The sequence below is a fragment of the Rousettus aegyptiacus genome, unplaced genomic scaffold (genome assembly GCF_014176215.1).
Source record: "Rousettus aegyptiacus isolate mRouAeg1 unplaced genomic scaffold, mRouAeg1.p scaffold_m13_p_2, whole genome shotgun sequence".
Lineage (NCBI taxonomy): Eukaryota > Metazoa > Chordata > Mammalia > Chiroptera > Pteropodidae > Rousettus > Rousettus aegyptiacus.
Window position 1 is genome coordinate 45,762,389 of NW_023416295.1, and position 17,037 is coordinate 45,779,425.

The 17,037-nt window shown below is 34.2% G+C and overlaps 1 protein-coding gene across 6 annotated transcripts in view; it reads left to right on the plus strand.

The window, feature by feature from the left end:
- GPR155 (G protein-coupled receptor 155) overlaps positions 1-17,037 on the plus strand; it is a 38,025-nt gene that overhangs the window by 15,680 nt on the left and 5,308 nt on the right. For all 6 annotated transcript variants that reach the window (XM_016134834.2, XM_016134872.2, XM_016134855.2 and 3 more), the window contains 9 exons: positions 13-96; positions 679-796; positions 4,525-4,609; positions 5,271-5,361; positions 6,330-6,540; positions 10,061-10,165; positions 12,530-12,666; positions 14,153-14,248; positions 16,303-16,367. In XM_016134834.2, the coding sequence (XP_015990320.2) occupies positions 13-96; positions 679-796; positions 4,525-4,609; positions 5,271-5,361; positions 6,330-6,540; positions 10,061-10,165; positions 12,530-12,666; positions 14,153-14,248; positions 16,303-16,367 (992 nt within the window). The remainder of the gene's footprint in view (positions 1-12; positions 97-678; positions 797-4,524; positions 4,610-5,270; positions 5,362-6,329; positions 6,541-10,060; positions 10,166-12,529; positions 12,667-14,152; positions 14,249-16,302; positions 16,368-17,037) is intronic.

Genomic DNA, 17,037 nt, shown 5'->3' on the forward strand with positions numbered 1-17,037 from the left:
TTTGTCTTTAAGATCTGGTCTCTGGCTGTTCTTCTTTTGAGTAAGAAATATAAACAACTTCCTCATTTGCTTACAACTAATTTACTGATCGCCCAGGTTAGTAAACCAATAGATATTTAGAACTGTGCTTTTCTCATTGATTATACTACTATAAAGGAGAAAATTACTTCTTTGTGTTTTTCCAGTTATAAAGTCAGAAGTATTTTTGACCAAATGAAATCAATTACAATTTGATCACTCTTAATTTATGCCTAATTTATTAAATGTTGAAATAGGTCCTGAACTATGTAAAGTTAAGGTTACTAATAGCATTTGATGATAATTTTGCATTTTTAATGAAAATAATTGAATCCTTAAAAATTAAACTATAATAACCTAATTTTTCTAGTTAAATCTTTGCATGTCTCAAATTATAATGGAAAGGTTAGCATTTTCTGTGTAAACCATTACTAAATGGTTAGTATTTAGAATGTTGTCATCTGTTTCAATTGAATATGTACATTGTTAAAGACTGTATAAGAAGGCTTTTTTTTACCATAAAACTTGTAATTTTAGTATAACTAGTATGTAATAGTTGATAATTATTCAGCAATAATTTAAAACAATAATATAGTTGCTGTGAATAAAACATTAATATGACTCATATGAATATGACTTTTTTTCATAATTCTTCTTCAGGCTATTGCATGTGTTGGAATGATGATATGGAATTTTGTTAAAGAAAAAAACTTTGTTGGACAAATTCTGGTGTTTGTTCTATTGTATAGCTCCCTCTATAGCACCTACCTATGGACAGGTGAGTTGAATCATGTATGGAAAGTTAGGTCTGTCCCCTTCTCTTCTGTGGGCTTCTAGTTATCTATTTGAAGTCTCCTAGTACAGGATTAAGGGATTCTTTCAGGTAGTTACACCCACTAACATAGTCTGCAAAACTGAGTTCTGTTTCCTGATGTACTTATTTTCTATCTGGATTCAGGCAGTTTCTAGTCATGTGGTACTTTTCCTCAGTGGCTTTGGCTCTAGGCCACCATCAGCATAGCTCTCCTTTGGAGACACCAACAGGGCAGGCACTGGAGGCAGGTAGAGAAAGTAGGGAATGTATGTATGAGATGTATAAGCTGTGTCCCAGAGCTCACTATTAGCGTCCAACTGAACCGAATAAAAAATTCTGACTCTGCCTTAAGCAAATGACTTAACTTTTACTGTCTCTGTTTTCTCATCTGTAACACTAGGGACTGATTGTCATATCTTACAGAGTTATTTTAAGAATTAAAATGATTCTCAAATCCTTTGCCCTAGGATACATATCTAAAAATTATTGCTAAAACCAGTGTCAAAGAATTTGTTGCTTATGTTTTCTTCTAGGTGTTCTGTGGTTTCAGGTCTTACATTTAAGTCACTAATCCATTTCGAGTTTAGTTTTGTATATGGTATAACAAATCGGTCTAATATCATTTTGTGTGTATGTCCAGTTTTTCCAATACCATTTATTGAAGAGACTGTCTTTACTCCATGTGTATTCTTGCCTCCTTTGTCTTAGATTAATTGACTCTATAGGCATGGGTTTATTTCTAGTCTATCTATTTTGTTCTGTTGATCTATGAAAAATTCTGGCTCTGCCTTAAGCAGATAACTTAACTTTTACTGTCTCCATTTCCTCTTCTGTAGCACTGGGGACTAGTTATCATACCATACAGAGTTATTTCGAGAATTAAATGAAATGTGGTTATTTATGCCTGGTACATGGTAGGCATTCAACAAGTAAAACTCTATTATTAAATAGAACAAGGAAAGTAAGGAATGAAGGGTATGGAAATAGAAGAGTACCCAATTAAGGAAGACTATTTTTCATTTCGACTGGCTCCAACAAGGAGAATGAAAATGGTTTAGCACATTGCTATTTTGAAGTATAATATTTATTTGGATGTATACGTTCTGGTATGCTTGTGAAACATTCTATCTGGCTGTTTTGTATTCATGCAAATGTGAACCTGGAAAATGGCACACAAAAGGAAATTGTAGAATGGTAGGGCTGGTGGTGGCAGCCACTGTTAGGAGGCAGGTGTCAGGAAGTGGCTGGGAATAGGCCTTTGATTTCATGCCTTCAGGATCAAAAGCAGGGCCCAGCTAAGTCAGCAGCCTTTTGAAGTGAAGCAACAATGTGGTGAAGAATTACAGAATGGAAACTTAAGTGCAAAGAGGAGATGGTTTGTGCTGTTCAAAGACAAGTACACTTTACATAGCATGAGTTTTTATGAGATGTCAAGTTAAAACAGCCTAAAGACTTCTATTTCCAAATACAGTTGAATCAACTTAATCTCTATTCCTTAGGTTTATTAAGGCTAAATTTTCAATGAGAATAAGAGAGAAGCAAATAGATCAATGTATCAAAAAAGCCCCAAGTCTCCCTGAAATCCTGTTAAAGCAGACATGCCTAAATCTATCCAAAAGCATTGTTCTGAATCTCCTGACCCCAATGAAGGTACCCTTTAACCTTGAGATTATTATAACAGAACTTTAGAACTAAAGTAGCATTTTAAATCATCCTATTCTGCCATTTTCATTTCACCGATTTGCATACCATCCTCATGATTTTTGTCTTACCTGCATACCACTTGTTCCTTTTTTTCCCTTAAAATTGTCTCACTTTTTTTTACTTTAATTAATTGAGCCTTAGATCAGTAAAATCCCAGGTTTCATGTGCTAGCTAAAATTTTTTCAAGCACATGTTAAAATAAACATATAACTAGTCAAAATTTTTTCACCCTTGTGCCACCTATTGTCTCTATACTTTTGGAAACCGTGGCCTGGTTTAAATCCTTCACTTTGCAAATGAGGAAAATAAGGCCCAAAGAGTTTAGCTGATTCAGGCAGGAACTCTCACAGCTTCATCACTGAGAGGTTCAGGTATAGACTGGACCTGTTCCTATATCAGTCTTTTCACAAGGAAGAAATAACGAACATTAGAAATGTAAAGAGTGTCCTCGCTACCGTAACACAGTTGGCACACTTTTGTGATTGGTTACTTGTTTCCTTTGTGCTTTGAAAACCTGGAATATAGAGTGTACTAATGTATTTAGAGAAGAGAAGTGGTATCATCATGTCTCTTGAACTTGAGTAATAATGTATGGGTCACCTGTAAAAATAAACAACTCACAAGGACCTTGATGTTGAGTTATATATGTTATTTCTAGCACAGTGTTACTTAATCTGTATAATCTTCAATCTAGGTATGAATGCCTTATATACAGCTTATATTCAACTTTAAAACCAAAGCAAATTCACAGATGAGATTCAAAAACAACTATAAATTCAGTAATTCTAATTAGCAACATTAATTGAAAAGACAAAGGATCTTGTTTTGCTAATCTGAAGGACAGCTTGAAATGTAAAATAGAACTCATTTCTCTAGTTAGGGTTTTTTGTTTTTGTTTTTGTTTTTAGTTTAGCCTGCCTTTATTTCCATGTGTGGGTTTCTGACTTGGTTTTCTCACTGCTTTTCTCTCTTCAAACTATCACAGAACATTCATTTGGACTGTGTGCTGTGATGTCATTTGACTTTTACTTTGCTCAAACTGAATTTAAAAGCAAATGTGAGCCCTGGAATCATGAGACTGTACTTTACTTATAAGATGGACACCTAGGTGATTATCATTGAGAATACACCAAAAAAACTTTTTTCTCATGGAAATTTTCAGATCCTAAAGAATATATCTTGGGAACCTTTGGGGTTTACAGATCTGAGTTTTAGAAATGCTAATAGAATTGGACCTACCTCACATCAGATGTCTGGGTTTCTAGGCCTGCTCTGCCCTCTGCTGGCTATGTGAATTGGGCAAGTCCTTGTTTCCATTATCTGTAAAATGAAGGTGTTAATTTAAAACAACGGTCTTTTCCAACCCTTAAAGTTCTAAGATTCTATTGCTATGTAGAATTTATTAAGTAATATGTTATTTGTATGAATAATTGGGTATAAGATATAAGGAAGCTCAAGAACCTTAAAACATTTGTTTTTGTATTAAGTTTTTGTATTATTTTGTTTTATTTTGTATAAAATAAAACATATATTTTCATTAAGGTCCATTACTTAGAATTGGGGCATTTTCCAAAAACAAAAACCCGTGTAAGAATTGTCTGTACTTTCTTCAGAGAGGTGGTGTTTTTTTCATTTTAGAATTGTTCTGTAGCCACATAAAAACATTTCTTTTTCCAAATATACTTCGATTCCAAACACATCAGTCAAAAAATGTAAGATGATTTGGAGCTTTTGAAAAAAATCTTTATGTGTAAAACAAGAAGATTCGAGTAAAGAGATAGAATGAGGTGGGGGAAATACAAATGGTTTTGAATTAAGAAAACTTGCTTCAAAATATTGGGGACAGCATTTCCTTAGAAGGAGTAAATAAATTCTAGGGCAAAGCTACAGATAGCTACTGAAATAAGTTTGGTTAAATAAACTTCCATAAAATCTGATCAACATCAAGAATAATTATGTATTTTTCAATCTCTGTTTATTGTTCTTAGCCCTTTTAGCAATTTCTTTGTTCCTTTTGAAAAAACGAGAGAGGGTACAAATTCCTGTTGGAATCATCATCGTATGTGGCTGGGGGTAAGTTGGTAGTTTTCTGTTTGCTTACATGCTTCCACATATACAGTGTTAAACAAAACAAAACAAAATTTAACTTCCACGGCTGGAAGTCTTTCTAAAAGAAAGAGTTTATTAATTTTATTAAGTCCAGTCTTAGGGCATGGAGTCTAAACCACCAGCAACATGGCTAGGTCAGAAAGATGACATGTCCATCATCTTGGAGTTTGCAGATATTTTTATACATCAACTAGGGGGTAGGGAGAAGAAAAATGTAAGTCTGAAAGAATTTACGTTGATCATGGACAAAGAGGTGGGAGAAAGTGAAGCAGAGCCAGCTCTGGGATAGGCATTGAGTCCGCAAAAAGAAATGGCTCCTGTGGACTGACAGTGGGCAGCAGTCCGGAAAGCCCACATGTAAAGAAGAAGTGAAGGCTCCTGGAGTTCGGTGGTGCCCGGTTCAAAAATAATGTGTGGAAATAGCCACCTGGAAATCAACCTGAAATTCCAACAGATTAACAGAAATGTGAGCAATCTTGTTGTCCCATAGCCTTTAATAATAGACTAGTAGTTCTGTCTCCTCCCACTCTTTGGGGGCTGTAACTTAATTTAGAATATCTCAGAATTTTCTCCTTCTCAACAGTTACTATTCATCTTTTTTCTCTCTAAACCCTTGCTATTACAGATTTCCTGCTCTTCTTGTTGGTATTCTTTTGATAACTGGAAAACATAATGGAGATAGCATTGACTCAGCCTTCTTTTATGGAAAAGAGCAGGTGAGAAGACTATTGACAGTTCTGGTCTGAGACCATCTCTTTTTTAGCCTGTTAATGTGTTTTGCTATACTTACATTAAAATTAATTTTGAAAATCTACTCCAATTTACTGCATATCATTCTGGTGATCTATCATTTTATTAAGTCACACCTTGAAATGTGTTAAAGATTTTACATGTCTAAGTTTGTTTTTAGCTGAGGTTTTCCAAATGTTTGAAACTTACCGAGTCTTCTTAAACATATTTATGAATTATGTTTCCTCTACTCGAGGAAAGAGTGGTTAATTTAAAGCCATTAAATAAGTTAGCAGTAATAACAAAAAAACAAGTTCTTAACTTTTAATGCTATAATAAATATAAATGTCAGAACAAAAAGTCTCTGGGAGAAAGTATACTTGAAAAGCTATAGAGAAGGAGACTTGTGAGACCTGCTATTTTAAAAACCTCAAAAAAATGTTGATTTCTTACCCTTTTTTTCCCTGTGTTGTAATTTTGAATTTCATTGGGTTGTCATAAGAATAAATAAGATTATACAAAGAAAGGAATTACATTAGTGCTGGCATACAGTTACTACTCAAGAAATAGTATCTATAATTATATTTTTGGTATTATTACCATAACAAACTCTCTAGTTGAAATGCGCTTGAACTGTATTAAAGCAAGCAAAAGCTTTGAAGTAGAGAAAATGTTTGTAAGCAGTCATTTACATTACATTGTGGAAGAAACCAGTGACGTTGATATATAATGAAAGAAAATCTTACATGATTACGAGCAAGCTTTAATTTTTCTACAAGTATCTTTCATCCCTTCCACATTCTTCCTCCTTTTTAAGAACCACTTTTCTAAAGTATTTATAACAATAGAGATACTGCATTTTCCACCAAAAAAAGTGCACCCTTAACTTGTTCTACTAAGATTATCAAGATGGGACTGTGAAAAGTGGCCTAAAGTCTTTTTACAATCTTGGCAGATGATCATCACATCAGTCACCCTGTTCTGCAGCATTGCGATAGCCAGCATATCACTCATGTGTATGAACCGCACCGCCCAAGCAGGACGCTATGAGGGTTTCAACCAGTCTCAGGACCAAAAAGCAACAGAGCCGGGAAACACTGCTTTTGAGGAGAGTCCAGAGCCAATAAATGAACCCAAACCTTTTCCAAGCGCTATGCCAGAAACAAGTATGATCCTTAAATATAAAGAACTCTTACATGGCTGTATAGCATGTGTCCTAAATGTTTTAAGGGAACTTCCTTGAATTATATTGAATATTCCAGGTTATTTGTCAAATGAGGAACTCAAATGATAGTGGATAATAGAAAGAGTTTGGTTAATGGTGTAAGTCAGGAGTTCGCAAGCTACAGTCTACAGGCCAAATCTGGTCCACCACCTGTTTTTATATGGCCCCAGAGCTAAGAATAGTTTGTGCATTTTTAAAGGGCTGAAAAAAAATTTCATGACACTTGAAAGTTATTTGAAATTTAAATTGGAATATTGCCACGCTCATTCATTTATGTATTGTCTAGGGCTACTTTCATGCTATATTGTAGAGTTGAGTCACTGAACAGAGACCTAGTAGCCTACAAAATATTTATCATCTGGCCATTTTTAGAAAATGTTTAGCAATCCTTGACATAAGTGAAAATATGATCCTAACTAATGACTTTGTTAATAAATGTTAACAATTGTTATGAGGTTTGCTTCAATCATGAACTGAACTTAGCAAAAGAGTATGCATTTTGGATTCACTGGAACATGTGGAGATTTCATAGACATAAAATATTATGCTAGGAAGTATAAATGATAGCACATGTTTAGAGAGTTTGTGGAGTAGAGGCATGACTAATCTCAAAACTATTGGTTGTAAATACCAATTAGTAAAGGATAGGAAGAAAGTAAGCGAAAGGGAGAAAAAACAAAAAAGACATTTTAACTATCTTTATGTTAAAAGTAAAAAAAAAAAAAGCCCCACAAATCTTATCATCTTATGTTGCCTTCCTTCTTCCTCTCTCCCTACCTCTGTCCTGAACTGGAAGATATAACACAGTGGTTAAAAACAGAGATCTGAAGCCATACTGCCTGGGTTCACATCCTGACTCCACAATCTACTACTGTTTGATCTTGGACAAGCTCCATATCTGATGCTGATAATTCCTACTTCATAGGACTGCTGAGTCCTACTACATAGGGCTGTGGTTTGCCAACTCCTAACACCATTGGCCCTGCTTCAGTAAGGCCTCCTTTAACTCATTTTATTGATGGTGGTCACTAATTTCTGTTAGATCCTTTGTGATTATATCATCAGAATTTCATTTGTTTGAGCCCTCTTGAACATTTTTCTTTTTAAAACAGAAGTTCAAGGATTACATTTATGTTTTCACTAAAATTTTAAAAGCCGCTTTCCCTAAATCTAAAGTACTTTTCTGGTCATGCCCAGCATGCTCTCCTTCTCATTTTCTTTGTGGACTCTTCAGTCATCCTATAAACCCATCTACTATTTGTTTTCAGGCAGGGCTTGAAGACCACCACTTCCAGCTGGCTTTTTGTGTCTGTCTCTCCTACAGGCTATGAAAAGCCTGAGAACATCTATGCAGAGCCCTAAACTACGTGTCCTAAGTCTAGAGAGTTTTGCTGCTACCTCTTTACCTATCTTTTAAAAATAGCAAATAATCTCCACCAAAAATGTGCTTTAAATGCTGCATCATAATCTCCAGCAGGAAAACTAGCTTACGTCTTTACTATAAATGAATGGACAGCTAGAAGATAGCTATCACTTACCTTCTCAGGACACCTTCAGCAGTGTTTATATTTCCCTCTCCTCTTATCTCACTTTTATAATTGGTTTTTAAATGATCCGTATAAACTACCAGACTGTAAGTGCTAACACTGACTTGCCTATCATTATAGCCTTAGCCCCTAGCATAGTGTCAGGCTTACTGTAAGTGTTCAGTTGTATTTGTTAAATGGAAGGATAGATGGATGGATGGATAAGATATGCCATGATTTCTTGAAGCTGTCCTGAAAAATGTCCTGGAAAAGTACTTGTTTCTTTGCCTGTTCACCCAAGTTCCAAGAGAAAAGGTTTTTTAAACCTATCAGGTTATTTTCCTTCCCTAAATCCTGCTCTCTTCTGCTTTATATTATCATATTGCACATTAGATGTCCAGCCTGGCCTCCCAAAATCTCAGTACTACAAAATAGTTCACTCACCTCTGCCCCTTGCTACACATTTGTTAGAGACCCATGGTTTCACATGTTACAGTGTGGAATTATGTTTGAAAGGAAAATTAACCCATTTTAATATGAGATCAAATGTTTGGCTAATACAAAGAAGGCTAGTATGCTACTTATAGTTCTTTCTTATGTTTGAAGGAAAAAACTGCTGTAGCACTTTTCATGACAGCCATAATCTCATATGTGTATGTCATTAGAGTGTGCTGGCTTTTTATCCGTTTTCTTAATAATTTTATCTTAGCTGATTTAAGCCTTCAAATTTCTGAAGATAAGAGGACTGGGCCAGATGATCTTTGTATTTTCTATTATTTTCTATTATTTATTTCTATTTTAACCTTGAGATAGCATCATAACCTTAAATTTAGAAAGACATTTGCAATAGCTTATTATAGATTGTCATTTTCATTCTTTTGAAATCTTTTTTTATTTGTTTTCAAGAATACTGCTGAAGAATTAAAGCACATTATCAATGAAAGATTCAGCCTAGGAATTATTCTTTTTTTCTAGTGTATTAAATTTTAATGCAATCTATTACTGAAGTTATTATTCTATTATAATCCACATCAAGGAATGCCATGAATATATGTGAGATATGTTTTAAAGGATACTGCATGCAGTTCTCTGACTATATTAGAGGAAAAATTACAGCTCTGTAACGGATGTCTCAGTGTGACTTCTGTAAACTGATTTACCTATAAATCAGCAAGAGATTTTCAGCAGTGTATATATATATATATATATATATATATATAGTTGTTTTTACTGCATCTTCTGAACTAGTAGGAGACACGTTCTTGAAAAAAGTGAGTTTTGAGCTCAACTTAAAGGAGGAAAGAGTTTGGATGAATTAACAAGAGAGGTAACTCCCTCTCAAACTCGTCCTGGAGACCCAGATAAGAATGGAATTTGTGGAGGACACTAAAGAACTGTTCGGAAAGAAGGAGGGGGCCTTTGCTGAATAGTGGTGGCAGTGGTTGATAGGAAAGGAGGGGCCAAGTCCTAGAGAGATTTCAAATTCAGACCAAGGAATTTGAATTAACTACCCTAAGTAATAGAGCATTAAGGTGTGTTATTGAGGAGTGATGAAATAAGTCGTTTTTAGGAAAGTGTAAAAATACTTAGTTCCTAAAGCACAGTGGAAACTAAGAAAACAGCACAGATAAAAACATTTTTCCTTGTCGCATATAGTCAGGAGACAATATATAAAGTAGCTAATCTTCTGTCTGCCACTTTTTAATTATAAACTTTTCTGTATAGGCACATTTGATACTTTTTGATAAATAATATGTGACATTTCCATTGAGGCTACATGGGAACTGTGTGTGTGTGTATGGATTTGTTTGTTTGGGTTTTTGTTTGGGGTTTTTTTGGGGGGGGTTGAGGGCAGCTTGTTCTGTTTGGCATCTCTTGAAGTTGTCCATTTCTGTTGTGTTTGGGTTCTATCCTCACGTTAATTAACCTTTATAGGTTGCTGCTCCTGCTCCCTGGGAAATGGTGAATTACACTGCTCATCCGCAGAGCCAGGAGCAAACATAAGCGCTAGTAGGCCTGTGACACCTTCAGTTGAGAAAAGTAAGTACCTCCTAGCTATGAGGATGGGCCTAAGGAACAAAAGTTTTCTTATCCTCATGCCTTAAAGGAACTCTATGTAGAATTTCTATAAAAGCTATATTGTTTGAGAAAATGTGTTGTCAAATAAGTTGAGGGAAAGTGCCGATAGGATAATAATCGTGCATTGATAGAATACTCATTTTTTAAAAAGAAAGATCTTATAATGTAGTAATAGGTAGTATTACACATGCACACACACACACACAAATCAATTTTTCCAATAAATTTAACCCATGTGATAACTCCAAGAACTTCATTATTTTGGGGCCTTTTTTCTTGTTTTAGAAGCTGAGACTCCCCCCCACCCCACCCCACTCCTTCCCCCAAGACCAGGACTAATTAATTAGTGTGTAATTACATTTTGAATCTATATGCTTAAAATATACCCTTTCTTGTAAAATAAGAAAAATCTTTAAAAGTAATAATCCTTTGGCATACAGATTAAGAGACTGAATCACATTTGTGGTCTGAATTTCAAATTATTTAAAACAATTATTGAGAACATGTGTGAAGTTACAATGCACTTTTTAGTCAATTATGCTTATTTATAACCAAACTAGAAAGGGAAACCACAAAAAGTCCTGTTTATGATGGAGCATACGTTAACTGTATTGTTACCAAAGGCATTGTGATTTTATATAACAAATGTGAGGATTATGAGAAAGAACATGCAGGTCACTTAGCACAGCAGGTGGTATATGAAGTAAATGTTCACTAACCATAGTAGCAGTAGTAGTTATTATTCAGGCAGGGTTTATATTTGGCTGCTATTTGCTGGCTTTTAAATAGTAGAATTTTAAATAGTAGAATTTCCATAAAAAGAAGTAAAAATATATCAGATGTTGGATCTTCACTGACTTTCTGATAGGAAACTCCTTTTGGCATTCAGTTAAACCGTCTTTCAGTTTTTATCTGGTGAGGCCCTTTTCTAAAGCTAATGCTACTCAGAATTCCCAAGGCTTCCTTCTTAATTTTTTTTTTCTACATAATATACCTAGTAGTAAAGCCCACTTACAAATTTGACATGTAATGTAATTTAACTAACAACTTTTTTTTTTTGCCTCCAAAGATCTCCTTATGCTTTGCTTATCTGTCATATACTTCATTAATAATGTTGATTCTTGAAAACAAGCTAGGGACTTCTGAGATTTTTCTGATCATATTTTATAAAAATTATTTATAATGGGAGCCATCTTTCATGTGTTCATGTAATTTAGTATCATTCCTAAGACCGAATTAAAGAAAGTCTAAAGGAATTTGAACCATGAACAAACGAGAAATTTTAGAGTTTAATAATGTAATTCCTCATCCGCAAAACACTGGCACAGCATAAAGGCAAAATAAATATTGCAATGTATTAAAAAGACAAATAAAGGATGCTAAGATTTATTTTTATTCATTTTTGTAATATGAGTACATAATATTTTAAGACCAAATTATTATATATACTGCTAGAATTTTTCTATACCTAGATATACACAAATAATATTTATTAAAATAGACTCATAACTACAGAGATAGTTTAGCAGTCTGCTTTCTTTTTTACTTAGCAACATTGTGAACTTTCCCCCATGTCATTAGCTATTATGCTAAATCATGTTTAATGCTCTGGGAATATATGTCTTTTTCTTTAGAGTGGCTTTAGGAAATAAAATTTTTATTGTTAGCTTGAGGGTAAGAGCTATAAAATTCTAGGTTTTAGTCACTGACTTAAAACAAAACTGTATGTTAGACTAGACATCTATTTTGTAAAAAATGTTTTACCCTGCTTTCGATGTCGTATAGCTGAGATAGGAAAACAAAGGTTTCTCGGGAAAGGCCCCTCGCTGTGTTAGGCCAGAGAAGAGTCATGCCTGTGATTTTGATTTGGTTCCCTATGGGAAGAGAATAAAGTATATAATGATATTTTTTGTTCCTTAAACACCTTTCCTAAGGAAAATTTTAAACTCCTTAGTGAAAGGCTAGTGCTACATAGTAGTTTGTATCACAGTGAGCCAAAATAGGGTATTTGTAACCAATATGTATAGTTATCACAGGTGAAACTTGAGGTATTAATTTGATTTTTTTAAAAAGCACATGAATATTATGTTGCCGAATAGCAGGGAACTCTTGCATCCTACTCATATTTTTTCAGATAAGAACACCCTACAAGTAGAACTTCCCAAAACAACATGAAGGAGTCTTCCTCTGATTTCATCTAAAATAATATACTGAAGCTGAGCTGAATGTGCATATGTGGTGGTTTGCTTAGGAAGTCATTATGAATTTAAAATGCATTCAAATAAAAAGCTCTGATTACAAATTATCATGCTTACTGTTTTATAGATGATCACTGTGTGAGTTGCTGTAACTCCCAGAGCTGCATATTAGCCCAGGAAGAACAACAGTATCTACAGAGTGGAGACCAGCAACTGACTCGACATGTGTTGCTCTGTTTACTTCTCATTATTGGCCTGTTTGCTGTAAATGTTCCTTCTGATTTTCTTTTGGGGCCATTTCTTTATATTTTTGGCAAAGGTTATATTCAGGCATCTGGAAGAAACTTAGTTACTACTTCCCAGGGGGGTGGTGTCTAGGCCATCTGATTCCTAATCTTGAGCTAAATGATTTTAGGGGAAAAGAAGAATGAATAATTCATATTACTTTATTGCCTAAATGCTCTCAATAGCTTATTTTGCTTAGAATCACTTACTCATTCTATGCTGTTAACCTAGAATTTGATAAAACCAGGTATCCACATGATGTGTGCAGGGCCACTTTTTCTTAACATATTTCTTGACTGACCTTAGCAGATAAATGCCTACATGGCCTCTCAAAAGATATTCCTCAGATAAATAAACTTAAAAAATAATTTTTAATTTTGAAAATAACATAACCATTTTGGACAATAGATACAAAATAGCAAAAAGAGGAAAAATATCCATCACACTATTGTGTTCTATTTTTTAATACATTTTTCATGGTTCTAATCATAGAGAGAGATGATATCCAGCTTTGTCATTTATGTCGAGCATTTTCATGATGCTACATAGTTGTTCGTAATTGTTACTTTAAATGGCTCCTCAATAAACCATCAAGGAGATACATTATAATTTATAGATTGTTCCTAGCTTTTCATAATGCTCTAATAAACATCTCCATGAAGTATATTTCCTTCCAATAGATTCTCAAAGTTGGAAAACCTGAATCAAAGAGTATAAATATTTCTATGCCTTTTGATACATTTTACTAAATTGTTTTCCAAAGAAGTAGTACAGATTTATAAAGTACTCTCACCAACACTGAATATTACAAATTTTTTAATTTGATAACTTTATAAGCTAAACATAGCACTTTATTTTTTAAATGTATTTCTTTGATTACTAAGTTTTTTAAAAATTGCTTTTATGTCCTCTTTTTTGAATTGCAAGTCATTATCATTTAATTCTTTGAGACATTTCAAGTGAAACCTTCCTAGAGGTGAGAAATGGACAAAATGACCTATAAAGAAACTCTCTTCCCCTTTTCACACCTGTATAGTTATTACACAGAATGGTATCAGCCAGCACCATTTTAACTGCTGTTGAAGAACAAAAATCAAAAAGTAAGAAATGCTGCCAAGAATTGCTACTTAGTGATGTGATTGTTTTCATTGTGCAGAACTAATTTTAAAATCAGTCCTGTCTTAGGTTAGTCGGCAGTCCTGATATATTATGTAAGCTTCTGCATTATGGCTCATGTCTTCTTGCTTCAAATCTGATCAGAATAGATGCTGTTTGAGTGACATCTGTCAAGAGGAGAGGTTGAAACCTCTTGTTCTAAAGACAAAGCCTCTATACTCTCTTGGTGTTTTTCCCTTTAGTCTTTTTCTCCCTAATTATTAAGTAGGTAAGTTATTGTTCTGTGTTCTGGATAGAAAGAATGATTAGCTTGTTTCATTTAAAATACTATTTTCCCATTCTTTTATAGAATCTTTCCAGTTGTTTATGGTGGCTATTCAACCAAGAGCCTGGAAAACTATATGTCGAGCTACAGTTTTTCTGTGCTGTGTTTAATTTTGGCCAGGTATTTATTTTGTGAGAACTTTGAGAGGCTTTTGTCTGCCTGGATGGGCTGATTGGAGGGGGGTGCGGATGTTGTTTTCTTTTAAATCAAAAGGGTTAGTTTGTTTGCCAGCTGCTGGTATGTGTGACAGCTGACAGCTGCTGCCTGTCTCCTAGTAGAGATGAATTATTATATTGGTTAAAGTCATCAGAATGCACACAGAATGTTGTAGTCAGAATTACCAGATAGTTTTTTGCTTTGGTTTTGAGATAAAGAATGATAATTAAAAAAAAAAAAAAAAAAAGAACTATAATTTAAGCACGGACAAGATGTTCTAAGTTCTTTTTAAACTTAGTTGTTGTCTAAATAAGTCACTTTGGGAAAATGACTTTTCTGAGCATTTAGTTTAGCCACTTAAATTGGTGTATATCATTTCATTTACATTTTGATATTTCATGAGGAATATGGACTGAAAGCTTTTCTAAAAATTATAAGTCAGTGTATAAGTAAGTTTTTGGCAGATATAATAGTTGGCATTCCTTCACAGGCTACTTAACTGTATGCCAACCGTTGTTAAGCATTTCACATTAATTATCTCATTTAAATGTCACAATACCCGCAAAGTAGATATTACCATCCCCAATTTAAAAATTAGAAACCAAAATTCTATGAAGAACTTATAGGATAGGTGCTGTCGTCTTTGTTTATGTCACTATTAAAATAGATAATTAAGGATAAATGACATTTTAAATATTGGAACAATATTTTTTATGTGCAAATTTCAAAATTTAATTCTGTATTCAATCCCCTACATTAATTAGAGAATATTAGTCCCCAGATTATCAGGCTGAAAAAAGCACTGTTTGGAAATTACTGGGTTGGCCTGTTAAATCTTAAAATAAGTGGCCATATGAGTTAGTTAACATTTATCAGTAGATGTTTTTCCCTAACATTAGTTCTTTGAAATATTTTGAGTTTGTTTTGCCAGTTTTGTGGGAGCAAAAGCAGCCATGTCTAGGTAGACAAGTGACCTCAATCAGTTTAGTACAGACATAAGCATCTCAAGGGCTACTTGATGCCTGCCTCACTTTGGGATACTGTTTAAGATTCGATTTTGTACTCAAGAACTATAAAATGCTGGGATGAAAAAGCATAGTCTCTCTCAGCATTTTGCATTTTTACAGCCCAGTCTAAGCTGAGCCATCCCCAGACTGGCACTGAGAAAGCTTCACAAACAGAAGCTAATGTCAGGGATGTTGCATTTGAAATTCGGCCCCCACAGCTTATGGTTCAAGTGCTTCGAAGGAAGGAGAAAGTTGCAATCCCACCTCTCCCCGTCCCCACATCCCATTTTCCTCTTGGGGAGGTATCGAGGTTTTGTAGTCAGATTACTCCCTTTCGATTGTTTATAGTTTGGGGGTAAAGAAAGGTAGGCCCTTCATGTAATAGACTACTTTCTCCATCCCACCTCCCACCAACCCACACTTAACTCCTTGTCCCACTGTGCCTGACATAAGGCAGTTCCCAACCTCCTGTCTCCCCAAGCAGTCCTCATCATCCTGATCTGTGGCTGATATCTGCTGTCTAATCACCCCCATATCCTTCATACCTTTTCCCTTAACAGTAGCCAGTTTCATTTCACATAAATGTTCAGTTGCTGCATTATATTCAGAATCTACAGCATTTTTAAATTCTATAATTTTTGAATTTTTAACAGATAATAAGGAAATACATAAGCATATATTTTATTTTTAAAAAGGGAAAAACAAAGAAATATAGCCTTTAAGCATTTTCATTTTCTTCAGTAAGCTAGCATGCACGTGGCGTCATTCAGTACTGGTTTATATCACATCATAATTAGTAGGACAGATAATTAGGAAAATACAGCCAAGTATTATACCTGCCTCAAGGCACTGAACTTTAGAGGGCTTGCCTAGTGTGTTCCATTTAAAATGTTGCTCTAATCACTATAGGTTTGCTTCCCAAGCACTAAATTTAGTGGTCTCCATAATTTTTGTCTTCAAATTTTATTGTTGTATTCATAAAACATAGTCTTTTTTTTTTTTCTTTCATAGGGATTTATTTCTTTTGGCATCTTTGGATTGGATAAACATTTAATCATCCTACCTTTCAAAAGAAGGTAAGTTTATTTGAAATAAATCTGTATCTGTAAAGGTAATGACAAAGCCATCCTGTTAAGATACTGATATATTTAAACCTTTAGTAACTAATTGCTAGGAGGCCACAGAAATGTAAACTGAACACCACAGAAAGGTTTATCTGTTGATTCACATATTCGTTGTAACTAATTGCAGAGAAAATATTGGAAGAACTGTTGTTAATTTAACATTGTAATTTGCATTTTAATAAGAATTGATGGTGCTGGCTTCCATCTATACCATTAACTACATAAAGTAAAATGAAACTTGAAAATGCATTTAGAAATGGAAGTAATAGGTGGCGTGACCCTGAAGGTCTATGTTTGATTGTCTTTCTCCTTTCACAACAGGATTTCTCTGTCAAACTGACAATTTATAAAAAAAAAAAAACCCTAAAATTTTCTTCTTTCTAAATTTTTGGGTTTTCATTAGCTTAGAGAAGTTTCTTTAAATACAGATGAGGAATTTCTTTATAAAAAATAATAAAGTAATAATACTCTATCTTAGGGGAAGGAAGAAGAGGTGAGGGAGACAAACCTTTGTATTTCATTTGTTTTCAAAGTCAAAATTAGCACAAACTAGAAGTGCTATTGGAATTTCTCCTGTAACTAATTGCCCAGTAAATGGTAACTGTTCTTTCTTCTTATTCTC